Below are 22,345 nucleotides of genomic sequence, written 5' to 3'. Positions count from 1 at the left end.
ACAGAACAGACACCACTCAAATATATACATCCCTAATATTCTTTCAATGAACAAAAATCTGTCATCTGTTTTACCTATGATTGAGACGATTGTTTTGTTTCATACCATTCCAATTATGACTTGTTGATATTGATGTCATAGGATACTGCATTTATCATTTTGTGAAGTGCACAATTTGACATTTCTGAACATTTAAAGGAAGCTGATAATCTTTGCACCATTTTGACATCTTACCGAGATCTGACTGAATATTTGTGCAGCTTTTTTAAAGACAGTACTTCATTACAGATAACTATATCACTTACAGAAAGTGTGAGGTCACTTTTAATTTTGTCTACAAGTTCATTAATATATACAACATGAACAGAAAGTGTACCAACACAATTCCCTGGAGTACCTGTTGATGCCTGTGCATCGAAAATAACATGCTCACAATTCTCTGGGGTACCTGTTGATGCCTGTGCATCAAAGATAACATGCTCATCCTCGCTACCAAGAAATCCTCAATCCATCCACAAATTTCACTTGATGTTCCGTACGAGCATACTTTCAATAATAAATGTAGACATGGTACTGAATGAAATGCTTTTCAGAAAAAAGAAATAGTGCTTCTTTCTGACTGCCTTTGTCCAAGGCTTTCAGTATGTTATGGGAGAAAAGTGCAAGTTGGGTTTCACGAGATCAATGTTTTTAGAATCTGTGCAGGTTGACACAGCATGGTCAGTTGTTGTTCTCTTTGAGAAACTGTTCAAAACATTTTGAATACCCACTCTACTGTACTTTTTAAAAATTTGAAAACCTCTTTCTCCCTGCTGGATGATGACAGGAAATCACGACAAACAGCCACCTGAGTAATGGGGGTAAAAGTAAACCTGCATTCTTAGTGCAGTTCAGTAGAGCACGTCTCCAATCATGAACAAGATAATGCAGCTTGTGCACACTGTTCTATCTGGCAGTTTTACTCAGAGGGTCATTTCGAGCTTAGGACGTGCGTGCATTGTCCTTTATGAGAAGAAGGGTTGTCAGCACGAGGCTGCACCAGCCAAATGAGTGTGCACCACTGTGACATCATCTGAACACTGAGTTTCTATTGTGAGAAACAAAAGATTGAAGAGCTCCCTTAAATGAATGCCTGCTGTCAATAACACCTGCTAATGACTGCTACCTGTAAATTATGGCTCATTAGTACCCCAACAAAATGCAAGAGAACTGTGTGCTACCTTTTTGTTGTGCTATGTACACCTGCTTAGTACAAACCTATCTTCATATGATTAGTTTGATTCCTAGGTAATCTTTATGAACAAAAATACAGAACAGCCCCCTTCCCAAGCCCCATGGTGCACTGACAATGTGCTAAGGGAATCACAATGAATTTCCTTCCCTATCTTTTTCCCGTTAATGCTATTCTTGTACCATTAGTATGCTATACAGTAGTGAGACATTTAATTCTAATCTTTCTTTTATTTTTGGAGTATACTTATAGGATAGGAAATGTCAGTCAGTCCAGCATTTGCTCTTATGGCAGGAAAAACTAATGTGCTCCATATCAAAGCTGACATTCACAGATAAATCATAATAATAACAATAATCATAAACTTAGCTGTCCTGGAAGTAAATTAAGTGCTGAGTTGACAGTTATTCCTTGGATGAAATTAATATTTAAATATCATACAGCTTTTTGTTATTGATGAAGCATTATCTGTTTTATGTTGCTTATGAAACATTAACCCCTTTGACAATCAAGAAATCAGAAGAAGATCGTATTAATCATAAATACTCCACCCAAATGCTAGCGAACTGTGTTAGTGGTGAAACAAAATAAGAGGCATTGTAATTACAGAACACTGGAAACATAACTGTTGATGTATATTAATTTTAATAAATGTGTGGAATTATGAGTTTTTTCAGATGCACTTAAGGTGTCAAAAGTTCTCCCAGTTTTTTAAAAAAGGGGACAAACATCTTCCTCAAAGTTACAGACCACTGTCCATTGTTCCAATATTCTCATAAATATGTGAGGCACTGATACACGCACAAATAAGCACCTTCTTTGAAAAACACAGTATCTTGTGTAACAATAAGTTTGCTTTTCACAAGGGAAGAAACACAACAGGGATCATCTTGGAAATCATTGACCAAACCTTAATAGCTTTTGAAAACAATAACATGGTGTCACTGGTATTGTGACCTAATCAGAGCTTTTGATTGCATTCCTGTTGATGTACTACTGACGAAACTAGAGTTTTATGTGGTGAGAGGGAGCACTTTAGCTGTGATAAGTTCTTATTTAAGTAACGGAAAACAATTTTTCAGTCAGAAATGTAAATTCTTCTGCAATGGAAATCAGTACAGGTGTACCACAAGGGCCTATCCTTGGACCTTTCTTATTCATTGTAGCTGTCAATGATTTACCTAATAACATAGCCCACCCTGTCATACGTTATGCTGATGATACAACACTCTTACCACACATCAGAATATTTCAGATCTGAATAGTGTAACAAAAGAAACAATTGATACGGCCCTGGACTGGTTTGCACCCAATAAGCTCCTGTGCAGTCCTGATAAAACTCAACAATTTTTAATGGGAACATCAAATGAAGTAGGCAATAAGTCAGTAAAACTCTTAGGTATTTACACTGACTCAAAACTCTATTTGGAGAACCATGTCAATCACATATGTGAAGAAATATCCCAGGTGGCATACATTATGTTGAAACTAGAAGAGGTAGTGAGCTTGAAGTACCTTAGCATGGCATACTTTGGGCTAAGCACTCCCGTCATATCAAGAATGTTTTGAAGTTACAAAAAAAGTCTTATGCGTAATATTTAAAATAGGTCATAGGGAGCACTGTGTCCTCTTTTTTCCAGACTCAGAATTATAAATTTATACATTTATGTGTCTGTCAGAGGCGATTCTAAAAGTCGGGTCAAGGGGGGGGTGGCTAATGGGGGGGGGGGGGGGGGGTTTGGGAGAATGGAATATTGCTTAACAAAAGGAGAGTTCTCCACTGACAAATTGGTAAAATTTGGTGTTGCTTAAAGGAATTTTGTGTTAACTGTTTTGGAGAGTTCAGGGTAGAAAAAAACTTATTTTAATATGGGAGATTTTATAAATTGCACAAACCATAAAAAAAGGTCTACTTACAACAAATAAGTTTTCATTAATTTTCTGGATACAGAAGATGACATGAATGTAAAAACTTGAACTTGACATGGATATAAAAAAAAAATTATGTAACAAAATTCACTGGATACTTCCATCTTCAGCCCAATTTGTCATTTTTATTCGCCTCTGTTTCTTTTTACTGATATTTTCAATGCCTGCATCTCTTTCATTATGGGTATTTGCAAGAGTCAATACACTTAGTCTCACGTACCCCATTTGGAAAAACTACTTGTCACAGTTCTTTAAATCTTCAGTTGCTGTTTCAGATCTGTTACTTTCATCAACCCACTTTTTCTTCCGTAGTTTCAGCTCTCCTTCTGGATCTGTTGAAGTACTATATTTGCTTATTCCTGAAGTCATTTTATCCAGTGTAGTATGATACTCCATTGGGGGGGCACTGCCCCTGGTGTCTGTACTCTATATTAAAAATAATATTTCAGAATTTGTTGCCAGACAGGAAATACATGAAAACAACTCCAAAGCTAACGGTGATTTGCACATACCACACCACAGATTAGCAAGAACAGGAAATTCCCACAAAGTAAACCCACTCAAAATGATCAATAAACTGCCAGCTCATGTTCAGTTTATGGATAATTTTTTTTTTTTTTTAAATTAAGCGGTACAGCTGGCTGTCAGATCATCCATTTTATGATATTAAAGAATTCTTTGCGATGTCTGAGGAGGCTATTAGCATTTAGAAATTTTCTGTAGTTAAACATATTATTGTGTGCTGTGGTTAAGGAATGTGTAATTACATAGTTATACAATACAGAATACACTATGTACAAGTGTACTATACTATATTATGATACATTATATTATATTACAGTATAGATTATTGCATTAACTTTCAGAAACTATTCTGGTGTAATCTGGTACGCTGCCATGCTTAAAATAGATACCATAATGTATTGACATTAGTTTATTTCATTGGTATTATGTATATTCTACTACATCCTGTATGACGAAGCCAATATCATTGTAAAATGATCTATGGCGAATTAAATTCTTGATTTTTGTCATGAGGACTCTGATATCCAGTTCCATTTCTTTTCATCTGTAGAAGAATGAAAGAGAAGGGAAGATTAGGATATAATGTTCCATTGACTTTTAGGTCAATAGAGATAGTGCAGAAGAATGAACATACAGGTTCAAGATGTGCATGAATGTTCAGTTCTGTTTGTGTTAATTTCAGCATTTCATTTCTATTCCATGATACTAATTTTCTTCTTTCAACTTTATTTTATGACTATTTCTCACATACAGTTCGAAATTTTCATTTCAGGTATTACAACCTACATTATGCTGGCACTAGGAAGTTGCCTATCAGGTTTAACTGCTGATGCTGGAGGGAGGAGGATAGCAATGATACTGGCAAACAGTGCATCTCTTTCAGGATGGATTGCCACTGGATTGTGTAATAGCACTGAAGTGCTGTATGTGTCCAGTGCTCTAACTGGTCTAGGCATAGGTTTTACCATGACACCAGTGATTGCATATCTTGGTGAAATCAGTCAACCACAGTTTCGCAGCATGCTGATTGCAGCTACTGGTCAGCATTGATTTTCTTTTATTTCTTTACATCTGTATTGTTATTTTCTATGCAAAGTCATATTGTTAAATTGTTATTAGATGCTCTTAAAAGGGAGCTGATATGTGTGAGTGATGCGTATATAGAATCAAGCAGAGGACATATCAAATGTTTTTTATGTGTTCTTTGTAATATGTTCTTTCACTAATAACCAAAAACAAAAGGTTTTTGGTTAGATGTTTATAATTTCTTCCCCTTGTTTTGGTGCATGAAATAAACCCCAAAGTTTTTAAAAATAATTCTGATATACTCTATATAAAGAAAAAAGCAAATATCCGTCAAACTTTTATAGTCCTTGCAACCTGAATAGTGTATGCAGTTCATATGCTGTGAAGTGCGTCATCATTTTGTATTATTTGTGTTGCATGTAACTATAATCCAAAGCCAGTGTGTCCAAAGAATATAATAAAGGAATTTGTTTTTTGTAAAATAATTGTAAGCCTTGAAGAACTTTTCTCTTGCCAAGTCATCAAATAAATTCTTATGTTTTGCAGGCACAATGCCGCACATAGGATGTCTACTTATTTACAGTTTGTGGCCATATGTGCACTGGAACTGGATAGCATTTGCAAGTGTTGTGGTGCCAGTCATTTCTGTTCTCTCTATTCTGTGGGTAAGCATCATTTCTGTATTTTGAAATATGTGTGGCTTCAAAAGTAGAGTTTGTAGTTTTAAATGCAATTAAATTTTATGTGTGATAAAGAAGAGATGGAGGTGAGGGATGCTTCTACTATAATTTGTCTAGTACATGAGCTGATGCTTATGAAGTGTATAGCAATTATTCTATTTCAAACAGCTGCTGTCTGTAGTATCAGAGTTTGGTTTCCGAAGTGGCAAAAATACAGGGTCGGCCATCGTAGAATTTACAAAAGTTGTACTTGATCCTCTTGACAAAGATGAGTGTGTCACAGGCATATTTTTGGATCTTTCTCAGGCCTTTCATACAGTCAACCACAAGATTCTACTAAATAAATTAGAAGCATTAGGAATAAGAGGGGTAACTGATGACTGGTTTCGATCATACCTAGCAGGTAGGGTACAAAGAGTAGAGATAACACATACTTCAAATAGATCCAAACATTTAGTAAACCACTTATCAGAACCAAAATACGTTACTATAGGGGTTCCACAAGGTAGTATATTAGGACCAATACTATTCCTGATACACATCAATGACTTTCCCAGTAGTGTTACTCATGGTGAAAAAGATCTCTTTGCTGACGACAGCAATATTATAGTCACTAAGAAAACAAGAGAATTCCTTGCAGAGAAAGCAAATGAAACTCTCAAGGAAGTTTATGATTGGTTAATAAGCAATAAAGTGACATTGAACATAAAGAAAACTAATGCCATGAATTTCAGTTTGAAGAGGGAAAATGACAATGTTAAATTAAACGTAGATGGTACTTCTATAGACTGTGTACCAAATGCAAAATTCCTAGGAATGAATATTGATTCCCAGTTGAAGTGGTGTGAACACACAAAGGTACTTGCAAACAGAATGTCATCAGCATGTTATGCCCTTAGAATCCTATAATCAGTATGTAACATGCAGTGTCTTTTACTTGCATACTATGCATATGTACACCAAGTTCTTAGCTATGGCATTCTTTTTGGGGAAGAAATGCACAAAATATTAACACAGTTTGCAGACTCCAGAAAAGAGCCATAAGAGTAATAACCAAAAATAGTAAACGAGCTCATTGTAAAGATCTGTTCAAAACACTGGGGATTTTAACTGCTCCACATGAATACATTTACCAGTCAGTTGGTAATTACTGCATAAACAGCTCTGTCCATGACCATGGAACAAGAACTACACTCAAATTACACTTACCAAGAAAAAATAAACATAAAACTCAAAACAGCATTTTCTACCAAGGAATAAAACTGTACAATAAATTACCAAAAGAGATTAAACAAATTCCAAAAATACACTTATTTAAAAAGGCAGCTAAAAACTATCTTTTGTATCCCGCCTGGAAGGTGGCACGTGGGTCTGCTCCTGTGATCTGCAAAATAGGCCAAATGAAGGAAGTGAGTAGGAGCAGGAGAGATAAAGCTCTTCGGTACTGCATGGAAAGTAAAAGCACATTTAATAGAGAATATTAGTCAATGACGTATGTGTAACTTTTGGTAAAGATGAGCACGTAGGTGCGAAGCTGTTGTCCATGTATCAAAGCTAACAGTTACTAGTAGTTGGACAAATTATAATTGAAGAACCAAGGCAAAGTATGTAATGGCTAGCCCCCTATCTACATCTACATCTACATCTATACTCCGCGAGCCACCTTACGGTGTGTGGCGGAGGGTACTTATTGTACCACTATCTGATCCCCCCTTCCCTAACATGCAGTATCTTTTACTTGCATACTATGCATATGTACACCAAGTTCTTAGCTATGGCATTCTTTTTGGGGAAGAAATGCACAAAATATTAACACAGTTTGCAGACTCCAGAAAAGAGCCATAAGAGTAATAACCAAAAATAGTAAACGAGCTCATTGTAAAGATCTGTTCAAAACACTGGGGATTTTAACTGCTCCACATGAATACATTTACCAGTCAGTTGGTAATTACTGCATAAACAGCTCTGTCCATGACCATGGAACAAGAACTACACTCAAATTACACTTACCAAGAAAAAATAAACATAAAACTCAAAACAGCATTTTCTACCAAGGAATAAAACTGTACAATAAATTACCAAAAGAGATTAAACAAATTCCAAAAATACACTTATTTAAAAAGGCAGCTAAAAACTATCTTTTGTATCCCGCCTGGAAGGTGGCACGTGGGTCTGCTCCTGTGATCTGCAAAATAGGCCAAATGAAGGAAGTGAGTAGGAGCAGGAGAGATAAAGCTCTTCGGTACTGCATGGAAAGTAAAAGCACATTTAATAGAGAATATTAGTCAATGACGTATGTGTAACTTTTGGTAAAGATGAGCACGTAGGTGCGAAGCTGTTGTCCATGTATCAAAGCTAACAGTTACTAGTAGTTGGACAAATTATAATTGAAGAACCAAGGCAAAGTATGTAATGGCTAGCCCCCTATCTACATCTACATCTACATCTATACTCCGCGAGCCACCTTACGGTGTGTGGCGGAGGGTACTTATTGTACCACTATCTGATCCCCCCTTCCCTGTTCCATTCACGAATTGTGCGCGGGAAGAACGACTGCTTGTAAGTCTCCGTATTTGCTCTAATTTCTCGGATCTTTTCGTTGTGATCATTACGCGAGATATATGTGGGCGGTAGTAATATGTTTCCCATCTCTTCCCGGAATGTGCTCTCTCGTAATTTCGATAATAAACCTCTCCGTATTGCGTAACGCCTTTCTTGTAGTGTCCGCCACTGGAGCTTGTTCAGCATCTCCGTAACGCTCTCGCGCTGACTAAATGTCCCCATGACGAATCGCGCTGCTTTTCGCTGGATCATGTCTATCTCTTCTATTAATCCAACCTGGTAAGGGTCCCATACTAATGAGCAATACTCAAGAATCGGACGAACAAGCGTTTTGTAAGCTACTTCTTTCGTCGATGAGTCACATTTTCTTAGAATTCTTCCTATGAATCTCAACCTGGCGCCTGCTTTTCCCACTATTTGTTTTATGTGATCATTCCACTTCAGATCGCTCCGGATAGTAACTCCTAAGTATTTTACGGTCGTTACCGCTTCCAATGATTTACCACCTATGGCATAATCGTACTGGAATGGATTTCTGCCCCTATGTATGCGCATTATATTACATTTATCTACGTTTAGGGAAAGCTGCCAGCTGTCGCACCATGCATTAATCCTCTGCAGATCCTCCTGGAGTACATACGAGTCTTCTGATGTTGCTACTTTCTTGTAGACAACCGTGTCATCTGCAAATAGCCTCACGGAGCTACCGATGTTGTCAACTAAGTCATTTATGTATATTGTAAACAATAAAGGTCCTATCACGCTTCCCTGTGGTACTCCCGAAATTACCTCTACATCTGCAGATTTTGAACCGTTAAGAATGACATGTTGTGTTCTTTCTTCTAGGAAATCCTGAATCCAATCACAAACCTGGTCCGATATTCCGTAAGCTCGTATTTTTTTCACTAAACGTAAGTGCGGAACCGTATCAAATGCCTTCCTGAAGTCCAGGAATACGGCATCAATCTGCTCGCCAGTGTCTACGGCACTGTGAATTTCTTGGGCAAATAGGGCGAGCTGAGTTTCACATGATCTCTGTTTGCGGAATCCATGTTGGTTATGATGAAGGAGATTTGTATTATCTAAGAACGTCATAATACGAGAACACAAAACATGTTCCATTATTCTACAACAGATTGACGTTAGCGAAATAGGCCTATAATTATTCGCATCTGATTTATGACCCTTCTTGAAAATGGGAACGACCTGCGCTTTCTTCCAGTCGCTAGGTACTTTACGTTCTTCCAGCGATCTACGATAAATTGCTGATAGAAAGGGGGCAAGTTCTTTAGCATAATCACTGTAGAATCTTAAGGGTATCTCGTCTGGTCCGGATGCTTTTCCGCTACTAAGTGATAGCAGTTGTTTTTCAATTCCGATATCGTTTATTTCAATATTTTCCATTTTGGCGTCCGTGCGACGGCTGAAGTCAGGGACCGTGTTACGATTTTCCGCAGTGAAACAGTTTCGGAACACTGAATTCAGTATTTCTGCCTTTCTTCGGTCGTCCTCTGTTTCGGTGCCATCATGGTCAACAAGTGACTGAATAGGGGATTTAGATCCGCTTACCGATTTTACATATGACCAAAACTTTTTAGGGTTCTTGTTTAGATTGTTTGCCAATGTTTTATGTTCGAATTCGTTGAATGCTTCTCTCATTGCTCTCTTTACGCTCTTTTTCGCTTCGTTCAGCTTTTCCTTATCAGCTATGATTCGACTACTCTTAAACCTATGATGAAGCTTTCTTTGTTTCCGTAGTACCTTTCGTACATGATTGTTATACCACGGTGGATCTTTCCCCTCGCTTTGGACCTTAGTCGGTACGAACTTATCTAAGGCGTACTGGACGATGTTTCTGAATTTTTTCCATTTTTGTTCCACATCCTCTTCCTCAGAAATGAACGTTTGATGGTGGTCACTCAGATATTCTGCGATTTGTGCCCTATCACTCTTGTTAAGCAAATATATTTTCCTTCCTTTCTTGGCATTTCTTATTAGACTTGTAGTCATTGATGCAACCACTGACTTATGATCACTGATACCCTCTTCTACATTCACGGAGTCGAAAAGTTCCGGTCTATTTGTTGCTATGAGGTCTAAAACGTTAGCTTCACGAGTTGGTTCTCTAACTATCTGCTCGAAGTAATTCTCGGACAAGGCAGTCAGGATAATGTCACAAGAGTCTCTGTCCCTGGCTCCAGTTCTGATTGTGTGACTATCCCATTCTATACCTGGTAGATTGAAGTCTCCCCCTATTACAATAGTATGATCACGAAACTTCTTCACGACGTTCTGCAGGTTCTCTCTGAGGCGCTCAACTACTACGGTTGCTGATGCAGGTGGTCTATAGAAGCATCCGACTATCATATCTGACCCACCTTTGATACTTAACTTAACCCAGATTATTTCACATTCGCATTCGCTAATAACTTCACTGGATATTATTGGATTCTTTACTGCTATAAATACTCCTCCACCATTGGCGTTTATCCTATCCTTGCGGTATATATTCCATTCTGTGTCTAGGATTTCGTTACTGTTCACTTCCGGTTTTAACCAACTTTCCGTTCCTAATACTATATGCGCACTATTTCCTTCAATAAGAGATACTAATTCAGGAACCTTGCCTTGGATACTCCTGCAGTTTACCAATATTACGTTAACTTTTCCTGTTTTTGGTCTCTGAGGACGGACGTTCTTTATCAACGATGATAATGTCCTCTCTGGTAAGCCGTCAGGTATTTTATCGTTTCGCCCAAGGGGGCAAAGTAGAAGCTAGGTTGCTTGGTCGTCTGCTCTTGATCAACTGGGCAGAAAGCAGAGCGGAGCTTCTTGAGCTCCACAGTGTCAGCTAGAGGGCAGTGGTTGGTATAGTTTGTCTGCTCTTGTAGTGCCAACCTACGAGCATGCACCTACGCTGTGGCATCAGAGCTATCGACACCACAGTACCTGTTATGCAATACATTTTGTACATAGAAGGATTACTTGGACAAAATAGAGTAGGGTTTGGTTAAAAAAGTTATACAAATAAATAATAATAGTGATTATAAAGCATCCAACATCCCACATAACACTTTCACACTATGTTTTTTTCCTTCTTTTTTCCTTTTGTAGAAAAACTGATTCCAAGCTATGCATAGCACAATACTAACACCTCTTCTTCTTTCTGAGCTCAACATCTCACTCATTATAGAGGGATGCCGTCTCTGTTTTTCAGGATAGCAAATGGTAGGTTTCGGTACAGAAAATGGCCCAGAGATCACTAGTGTGTGTGTGTGTGTGTAGTGACTGAAGTGTTATGAAACAATGTGTGTATAACATGTGCAGTGACTGGTAGTGAGATATGAGAGAACAGTGTGGCATTACATTATGTAATAAGTTATTTTTAAAAAAAGTATTGTATACCAGAAGTAAATCTAACGATTGTCTCTATCTAGAAGTCTGTAAGAGCATGTGTATATGAATTAGCTTATTTTAAATTGGTCTAAACTTGTAAATACTTTGACATGTCCTACATCCTCATAAAAAGAGATCTACAGATGAATAAAGCTGCTACTATTACTACTACTACTACTACTGCTACCACCTCTTCGGAGCTGCATATTCAGTGACTTGTCCACAGTCTGGATGTTGTTTATTATGTTGAAGTGAGGCACATTAAAGGGCATATCTTCTTACTAAAGTACAGAGTTTTTACCTAGTTGATTGTCTTGATGTTGGCTTCATTGGCTTCTTTAGAGGCATGATAATGTCTACAGTGTGACGAGAATGGAGAAAATTAACTGACATTAGGATGAACTAGGTATGGACTAGGCATGTGACGCATGGGTGTCAGAGCCGGTGGGGAATGGTGCATAATGAAGGTGACATGGAGATGTGACTTGGGAGAAGATGATAGGGCAGGGGAAAGGGAAACTGCTGGGTGGAGGGTGTGGGATGGTGGATGAATGGAGATTGTGGTCAGGAGGTTTATGGTCCCTCCACCACCACCACCACCACCACCACCACCACCACCCTCGCCACCACCACCAAACCAGCTGCCCCCCCTCTGAGCTGCTAGCTGTGCACCCCAACCAACTTCCTGCCTCCCATCTCTCTTTCCTTTTACTCACTCCTCTCCATAGAACCCTCATTCATGCCATCCATCTGTTGAACAGCAATCCTGGCATTGTGTGTCCAGCTGAAACCACATAGGGGCAAGTGGTTGCGTGTGTGTGTGTGTGTGTGTGTGTGTGTGTGTGTTTGTGTGTGTGTGAAAGCTAGCAAGTTTCTTCTTTTTTGTGTGTACCTGCACCAACTCAACACATTGCTTTTCAGTGAGTGGTTTCCATTTAGGGTGTATACGACCCGGGACAACTGGGAGATCCGGGAAAAACCCGGGAATTTTTTCATCCGGGAGAAAACCAGGAAAAACCTGGGAATTTTTTAGGATTCTGGGAATCTTTCATTGTTTTAGTTTTCAGTTAAATTTTTGTAATTTTGACTGATAAGAATCAATACTCTTACAAAGGTTTTTACTGTATCCTGCTCCTGCAGAATAACACTTCAACGATAAAACATGAATGAGAGAAAAACATACAAATAACTTAAATTTGCAAAGGAAATACCGCCATATACAACAACAACACACAGTGCTCATGCAAGTGTCTGCCAACAGCAAAATGTGTCAAAGGCTTTAGGAAGACTATGCAATGCTTCATAACAATAAATTGCCTCCAATGAGCGTGAAGTCACAACTGTTTACATTAGATTCGTTTTAGCAGTTACAAGCAGGCTCATGTTCATGCGGAGTTGAATCGCGTTTGAGCAGTACATTCTCCCACTTCTGGCTACAAGAATGTGGCTATTGGCAGTGCAAGCAGTCGCAGCAAGTAGCTAGATGCTACCAGTAAAAGGGGGCGCCAAATTCATTGTCTTGAGGGGAAAAAAATCTTGTTTAACAAAGCGCCTACCACCCAGCGCACGTTTGTCTATTGATTATTTTGAAACGCTTCCCTGTTGGTTTTTTTTAACACATTTTAAGTTGCTTTCTGACTGAATTACAAGTCGATGTTTGAAAGCGTGCATAGTGTACATGATGTCTCTGTCAGAAGAATCCTCGTCACATCTAGAAATAAACTTTCTGCAGACGAAAGGAGTCGGGGCTATACGAGGAGGTGATCGGAGTAAAGCCGAATGGATGAATGCCAATCGCTGTCTGATTATGTGGTTGATTGGATTTGCGAATGATCAGCATTGTTATAATTACTAGTGAAATCCATAGATTCAGACTGTCAGAATGGAAATAAACGACTGACAGGAATAACAGGTGAGAAAGATTATGTATTATCTTCTCGGTGTACCCAAGCAAATGAAGTTTTGACAGAAAATTTTTGGCCAGGTTGTTACACTAGTAGGGACCAGTTGTACAGTCCCTGGCTAGCAGTCGCTTAAGTTCTATTCTGGAAGTAACACGGAAAACGTGTTGTACAAACACGTAATAATGCCTAACCGGAAAACAATCGCGGGATAACTAAGCCTGTGATTCTGGCAGGGTTAGTGAAATTAATTGTCAATGGTACGAATAGCTGCAGAATTGGTGATGACAAGATTGTTTGTTAGAACGAAGAAGGAGAAAAAATGGGACATCACACAAATTATGGAAGAATAAGACGATTCCAAATTTATATAAAAATTTCGTAATACTACTTTCCGATCTCATGCTTGAGAAGATGGTGCATGTGAATGAAATGTGAAACTATTTCCTAACATAAAGCTTTAATCTGCCAGGAAGTTTCATAAAGCTTTTTGCTTGTAGCAGGCCTAATAGGCATTTGATATTGGCACTGTGTGAATTATATTCTGTCATGTTATAAAAATGGCCATTTGTGCCAAAACAGTCTCGTTTATTTGGTGTGTCTTACAAAATTGCTCCAATATTAGAAAAGCCTCTTTTGTTTTATCTGGCAGACAGTGACAAAATAGACGTAATCAGATCGAGAAACCACACCAGTCTTGGGTATTATTCGTGTTAACAGCTTTTTCAGTATTAGATAACGATGTTTCAGTTTTTCATGTAGTGAATTGTTTGACGAGCTTTGATGAGGTAATAGATTCTTTTGCAGAAAGGAAAGCATGCCATGTAAAGCTGTAGCAAGATTAGAGAGAAAAGAAATTTTAGGAGCTAAGGATTGAAGAAACGTGTACTTTCTTGCTTGTCTCTTTTCTTTATTGGTTTTATGTATCCTATATTTAATTTTATGTCACACAAAACAGCAAGTTATTAGCTAATAGGCAATAAAGAGTGAAAATTTCCTGAAGAGTTCTTGTTCTCCTGATTACAAATAATCCCATCTCTGCTATTAGTGGCAAGGATTCCCCCCCCCCCCCCCCCCCCCCCCCAACTTCCACTGTCGTGAATATAGCTTGATGGCATCCAGTACAAAATAATATACACATTTCAGTTCCACAGAGCGAAATACAGTGATGTGCAATAGAAGAATGCTTTATGAAGAGGTGTGGCACTGAACTTTGGCACACTTAAGACCAAATAACATGTCTTACATTTCCTCGAACACATATGTTTTATGTTTCAGACTTTCCAGAAATATGTGTGCTACAAGAAGAACATATTTTTGGAAATTCGATTTTTTTTAGTTTTGACCCAGTTAGCAAACGTCGTAGATACGAGGCTGATGCGCAGAACAATCTGAGTTATAGTGGATAGTCTTCACATGACCCATGTTTACATTTAGCGATTTTGCTGTTTCCCCTTTGTTTACTCTCACATCAAATGAAAACAAAACAGATATCTGGCCGGGAGCTATCAAGTGAATTAAAATACATTCACACAATTACAGAAGGCTAAAATATGTCATTAGTTTCAGATTTTATTTTATTTCCACCTTTCTGACTGTCAAGCATTAATTGCCTTGCAGAACAATGAAGTTATTTTTGTCTGTTTGATAAAGAAATTTGACTTTTATTAACCTTTTCCGCAGAGGCAGTCAGTGTATTTGAAACGAAATGTTTAATTCCGCAGTACTGTCTAGTTTCAACTGTTTGCTGCATTTCACGCACATTTTCATCTTCTAGCACGTGCGGTGCTATGCCATAATAAAGAACCAAACACGATATGATACAGTACTGGTGCACCAAGAAAATTTACAGCCTGAAAACCACAATGAAAAGCTTAATATCAGGTCGAGGTCTACTTGATTGGGAATCTGGACATACGAATGTGCACTTTAAGTATCAGTATGCACTTTAAATGTGCACATTTTAGTTATGGTGCACGAAATTCCAATGCTCTTGGAGTATCCTCTGATGTCTTGTTTCTATTATGAAATAATGTATGATCTTTCAACGTTTTACATGTACGTACATACTGTCTTCCTGCGTCATGATAGCTGCGCAAGCATGGTGATGCCTGTTATCTGCACTCTCTGGCAACTGCTGAAACGAACCTGTTTCTAACAGGTTGTGGAAAAATATTGCGAATGGTGGTTTGAAAAGCGTTACTTTCAAAGTAAATATCCTTTTACATAAGTTGAACTATGTGCGAGAATGTACCATGAATTTCTTATATCACAGAGCGTTTGCCTCTCATTTAAAAATCAAAGAGCTGATGATGTGCCATTTACAATGAAGATCAGACATTTGTCATCATTAAAAAGTTTACTGGAACATTTGTGTGATTCTTAAAGTATAACACGCACAAGAAAGATCAACATTATATGCAAAATCGTAGCTTCTCTTGCAGGTTATTAACCTTAGAGACCAATACTATATGAGAAAACTTTTCTTTTCTTATAGCAACACTATGTATATTAATTTAAACTATTAACTTTCCCTGTTTGTGTGTTCGTGCTACGTAACAATGATGTTGCTGTTGGCTGACTACATCACGTGCCCTATGCTCTGAATATCCACTGTTATCGACTGCCGACATCACATGAAATGAGCTATGACTGGCTTACAGAAATGCAACGCAATCTCAATTTCAATGACTCGGAAAGTAACATGCAGTGTTTGGTGGAATTCCAAAGTATACTTTCGTAATACGAAAATACACAACGTACATGTTGCTGCACATAAAAGATATTTCCAAAATGTGTCTTTTTCTCTGAGTTTTATTTTCTAAAGTGCTGGGAAATTCTATGCCTGTGTATAAAACCTTAACCATTCAAAGGATTTATAAGGGAAAATATACTGTCACTTACCATGGAAAAAGCATGTTTTTAGATGGGAGAAAGTGTATTTTTAACTGGGAAATCCAGGAATTTTTGTTCCGTGTCCATGTATACACCCTCACATTCTACCAGAACTTCCCTACTATTAATAATTAATTTTAGTTGACACGATTTTTACATGAAATTCTTTTTTTCCAAATGTTCCTGCTGGTACTGTAGGATCTGCACTGTGTCTTGGGCTTGCTTATATTACATAACCCCCAGAATTCCACAAACAAATATTTATGAGTGATAATATGCTAGTATGTGATGTAACGAGCCAATACTAATAACATTTTCTTTTTCATTAGTACAAAATAAATTAGACGTTACAAATGTGTACTATATGTATTGTTTTATCTTCTGGTCTTGATTTAAAATCAGTTGTCTTGTACCAGTAACCATGATCCTCACTCTGTTGTCTATTGTCCTGTTATCCTTCCATCATTTTTCCATCTGCTTGCGTACCATATTAGCAGTCTTCCACTTCACTGAGCCATCATCAGTTTGCCTTACAACACTTTCTTAGCATCAGTATACAGAACCAGGTCCTCTTAACCAAGAGAAAACAGGTATGTGATAAACAAGAATTAATAGACAAATATGTCAAAGAATTTGAAGTAATATTTCTCAATAGTACAGCACTTAATCTACAACGAAAACAAGTACCATCACCAGCAATTTTCATAGAATCTGTTTTCATGTATGAAGTTAGGTAATCAATAGCATATTCAAATAACAATCAAATAACTATAAGTGTACATAAATTTTACATACCAGAAAACTTAATCATGAGATGTCATAAACCGAAGTGTATACCAAAGGATAGATGGAAGTCATAATGGTAGGGTGAAACATGCAAGACTATGATTTCTAATCGTTTACCTTATTTCACAGCATATGTGTGGCTTTTCCATGTGAACTAAACTTAGCAAAGTTTTTAATATGTACTTTTCCAATAATACTACCTCCTACGCCTTTTGATACATTTTCTGTAGTGCTGTAACACTAAAATAACTTTATCACACACACTATAATGAATCTGAGTAACTAAATATCAAATGTATATCTAATGAAATAGTCATGGCAATCAAAATAATCTTAATGCAAAAAGTTTTTCAACTAGTACAATTAACACAGTAAAATTATACATTAATAATTACTGCCTCAAAACTTTTATAAACATAATGGCACTAACGTATCACATTCAATATCTGTTATCAGTGTTTTCATTTTAAAAATTCCTTCTTGAAGAGCACAATCTTCCTAATGAGAAAAGAAATACCTTGGAAAAGTTTAAGCAATCCTACAAAAGATAATAATAAGTAATGTAAATTACGTACCTGAATGTACTAAAGGACCATATCAGCACACACAATGAAGTATTGAAATTACAAGTAAACACAGACTGATATAAATAAAATGTGAATCCCCTTAACCACTCACTTAGTCTGAAAATATTGTCAATATTCCTTCATAAGTATTGGTTTGCTCAGTCGTATTCAAAGCCATAGTAGTGTATGTCTGTGCGTCTGCACATTAAAGTCAATACAAAATAATCACTTAGTACTCTTACTCTGTCATGTAGCATGTCTGATTCAATTCCCTCACATTTCATACAGCATACAAATATACTGAATATTCAGTTGCTCAAGACTAATAAGAGTCATCAAACATCGTTCATAGTGTATACAGTCATCAGTGTTCATAATATAGTAAATCCATACTTTCTCCACAACTTTCAAGACATTAAGTTTCAAATTTCACTATGTTGTACATTTGTCTTACAATTTTATTTATTTATTTATTTATTTATTTAGGGTCTATGTAACAAGTATTTTGCTCCAATTGAATAATTATAAGCATTGCTTAATGTTCAATGATAATGCAGTGTAACTCTTATAAGTAATGATAATAATGGATTCCCTATTAATTAAGAATAACAATACTGATGGAAAAAGATAATTTCAGTAGATTGATGGACTAGGAGAAGAATGGATGTAGCACAGAAACTAAAGTGAGAAACATTTCTAAATAGCTGGAGCCCTGTGCTTGCCGTGGCACATAAAATACTGCAGATGTGTGTCCCCCTGATGTTGATACATTTCCTCAATATAGAAATTAACAATAAAATTTTATGTCAGCAGTAAAATGCGTTTTTCATAAGGAACAAAATATTTTTAACTAACAAAAAGAAAAGTTTTCCTTTTTGTCTGTGACATATAATGTTTTCACTTTCCATTCAAAAGTTGTACTAACTTTGTGCAACCAGTCTGTTCCCCGAGTAAATCTTCACTTATTTTTGGAATTATCAAACAATCATTTCAAATTCTACACCTTCAATTTCAAATGTCAATTAAGTCTGATTTCTTACTACTTTGTTGAGTCTAGCAGTAGCCTCTCTCATCCTAACTTCTGTTACTGATGTTTCAATATAAAACCTGTTTTGTCTAATTTCATCAATTAAAGCTGATATTTCAGAAATTCTAATACCTTAATTAAGCAATGCTTTCCCTTCCCAGATTCCTGTTTTCACATAAACATTAGGATTTCGTATTTCATATCAAAGTCTTCATCTAATAAGTCCTTTTCATCATCACTGAATTCCACATTCTTGCTGTTTTGAAAACTTTTGTTCTTGTTTCTAGTTAAGTTACTTGCCTTCTTCACCCAATTAATATTTAAATAAGAAACATCATTACTACATTGTTATAATGATCAGTACACATGTTACCAAAGAACATAGTTAATAATTCTGATTGCCATTTTCTTTTCAAAAATCTTTTGCACAAGATTGGTAATTTTTTCCAAAGTGAGTCACTAAATAGCTTTTCCCAAACATTTGTACAAATTGTGCACAGAAATGTTTTATTGCAAACTTCAGGATTTAGTACTGAAAACTAATTACACAATTCACATACAGATTTGTTCTGAACACTTTCAGTGACTAAATTATGAGCATCACAGTATTTGGGCATATGACAGATTCAGACATTTCATTTCTAACTTCATTTACATTTCTGCTTACCTCTGTCAATGAATAACCTTCCTCCTCATTTAACAATTTATCTTTTAATCCAACAAAAAAATCTATATTTTCATTTTCATTACTTTTAATTCTACCCTCATCAGTAACATAATTTACATTACAAATTACAAAATAATGCACATTTTCATTTTGATTACTTTTAATTCTTCCCTCATCTCTAACATAATTTACATTATAAACACTATTTGCAACTTTATCTGTTATGATTATTGGTGCATGTATTATTATTTGCTTTCACATTGTGGTCCTTCAATGGAATTACCATTAGTTTAGTGGCTCATCAATTTGTGCACCCTGACTCAAATGCTGAGCTGCATGTTGATTTCAGTTTCTATTATGTCATTCATATTCCCTGTTACATTGTGTCCCTCTGTTATCAGATTCTCTTGGTGGCCCCTTACTTAATTTCTATGACTGTTACTCATGATAGTTATTTTCTCCCCAACTTTATTGTAACCTCCCTGTCTGAAATGATTTGAACCAAAGCTATACCTGTTATTTCTTTCAAAATATCTGCCCATCTTATCTACAGATTTGAGGAACTGTTCAACTGATTCATCCGGCCCGTATACTTAATGTCACTGAACATCCTCAGGTAACCTTCTCTTCAGTGCATCAGTTTGTAAATTTGTCAGAACTGTGGTTCAAATGAACAAGTTTCGTTAACTGATTTTGACAAAATTCTTTCATACCCCATTTGTGTCATATGTAACTTGAGCCATTGTGAAATTCACTTTCAATTCCAGCCTGTTCCAACTCCAACCAAAATGTGTCAAGGATATTATCTTGAGATGCTAAATCTTGTGTAAAAGTTTGATTTCTCCAAGACAGTGATTCACCATCCAAATATCTTTTCATAAATTTAATTTTGGGACTGTCAGTTAAGTTTGGAATGAAATTGTCTCTACAGTATTGTAAGAAATCAAAAGGATGCAAACTACTTTCTTCAGGGAAACTTCTCACTGGCTTATCAGACGAAACATTACGACCTATGTTAAAAAATGTTTTTGCAACCATCTTTTCATGTACAGTATGTAGTGTAATTGTTTTTGACATAAAACAAATTTTTTTCCAAACATGACACAATATTCCTACATTCGCTGTATTGTCCTAAATGTTCTATTTAACAATATGAATTTTTGTTTCACAGTATTGTTAACAGAGACAACTTTGTTACATTAAGTTATGTTCTACTTCTGAAATTTCACACTGCAAATTTACTTCAAAATTCGTTATTCTTGATTAAAAATGTGGGCATTGGATTCTGTTTGTGACTATGTCACCTAATTCTGTGATTTTTTGAATTTGTTGTTTCACTTTGATTACTTAATTTGTTTCTGATGGTAATAAGCTGATTACCAGAGCTCTGTTCATGAGATGCCAGAATATGATTTCCTAGCTCCAATTCAACAGTCTCACAGTTTTATTTTAATTCGTTTTTAAGGCTCTTTTGTATTAATTTGTGTTTTATAGCATCACTATCATCAGAATTTTCTTTATAGTTTCAGAAATTAAATTGTTTGCTTCAGTAATTTGCCTGCCTAGAGGGTGACTGTTTCTAGATAAGATATTTGAAGCTATTATCATGTCTCTCATAAATTATTTTGTTTACTGAACTCCTAATGCTGAATCATCTTCCTCAACAAGCCCTGAGCTGAATCACTTTTCTCTCATTTTACTGCAATTTTCAAAGTTTGAACAATAATGTAATTTAAAAAAAAATCACATACACAACTAGAGACAAAAGTAATAAATGTTCTGTCACTGTTCTTTCTCCAACAAGGTACTTAAAAAGAAAGCTGAACTAATGTACCAGTACTCAATTTCTGCCAGTATGTGCCTGGTTACATCCTCTTTGTTCTCCAGTCCTGTGTTCAGATATCTTGATTACTTTCCTGTTTCATCTCCACTTTTTGACTTTTGCATTCACTGTAGATTTGTCTCTCATTCTCTTGTAGGTTATCTGAAAAATACATCAGATCAGTACTTTTTTGTACTATATTAATATCCCAGGACAATGCACCCACATATTATAAGCCTCTTCAATGCTGCGTATTCAATGAGTTATTCATTATTTTAAAGTGAGATGCATTAAAGATGTAAAGATAATACATATATCTAAAGCTTTCACATAGCTGATTGTCTTGATGTTGTCTTCTTTGTCTTCTTTATAAGCATGATAATGTCCACAAGCTGGGCTGGTACATAGTGAATTAATTGATGTAAGAAATGTGAATATCTGGTAAATTTCAAGTTACAAAGAACAGTAAAACAGCTGAACTTTTAAATGTTTATATTTTAAAATTCTTCACATGTTATGACACAACTTGAAATAATAACTCATACAATACGTTTGCTTTCTGGAACTTTACAAAATAATTTGACCACCATTCACTATATCTTATCGCAAAATCAGTACATGATGAAGAAGTATAAACATAGTATAAACAAAGCAAAGATTTTACATCTTTCTCAGGGACAATCATCAACACTTTTTTCCAGCAAAACTTAATAGAACTCCATTTATAGACTTGTGCTAAAACTTCAACATTGTTATAAAGACATGAATATAAATATTTAAGCATGAAATAATTAATTTTAGTTGACTTACTTTGCAACATGAACTTCTCTTTTTGTAAATGGAGATATCAACAGCAACTGGTATCATAGGAATCATAATGTGTCTTTGGTTTGATTACATTACATGTTGCAGTAAAATTTTTAATAGCACAGAGGAAAAATAATGCTTTTATGCTACACCCTAAAGTTTTTATATCACAATAAATGATTCTTTAAAAACTATTACTTTTCACTGCTTATAGTTACAGGTATTGTAACTTAGCTTGCATGTGTAGTTATATGATTTTAATTTAGGCCCACTATGACCTTACTTCATTAAGCAGTAGTAATGTCAGCAAGTAAAAATCTAAAGGTCTATAGTTACAGTTGGTCCTAGCAATTTTTAAATGACTTATGCTGCTTTCAGTTTCAGAAATTAAATTGTTTGCTTCAGTAATTTGCCTGCCTAGAGGGTGACTGTTTCTAGATAAAATATTTGAAGCTGTTATCATGTCTCTCATAAATTATTTTGTTTTGTAATCTCTATCCATCTCTAAAATGTATTTTTTGTAGT

At 36.1% G+C, this 22,345-nt stretch overlaps 1 protein-coding gene across 1 annotated transcript in view; it reads left to right on the top strand.

Moving 5' to 3' along the window:
- Window positions 1-4,464: 4,464 nt before the first annotated feature.
- LOC124798515 (facilitated trehalose transporter Tret1-like) overlaps window positions 4,465-22,345 on the top strand; it is a 52,763-nt gene continuing 34,882 nt past the window's right edge. Inside the window, exons 1-2 of the mRNA XM_047261958.1 lie at window positions 4,465-4,724; window positions 5,258-5,376. Of these exons, the coding sequence (XP_047117914.1) occupies window positions 4,475-4,724; window positions 5,258-5,376 (369 nt within the window). The 5' untranslated portion in view covers window positions 4,465-4,474. The remainder of the gene's footprint in view (window positions 4,725-5,257; window positions 5,377-22,345) is intronic.

The sequence above is a fragment of the Schistocerca piceifrons genome, chromosome 5 (assembly GCF_021461385.2).
Source record: "Schistocerca piceifrons isolate TAMUIC-IGC-003096 chromosome 5, iqSchPice1.1, whole genome shotgun sequence".
NCBI classification, from domain to species: Eukaryota; Metazoa; Arthropoda; class Insecta; order Orthoptera; family Acrididae; genus Schistocerca; species Schistocerca piceifrons.
Note: the sequence above shows the minus strand (reverse complement) of the source record. Positions and strands in the feature narration are given on the sequence as shown.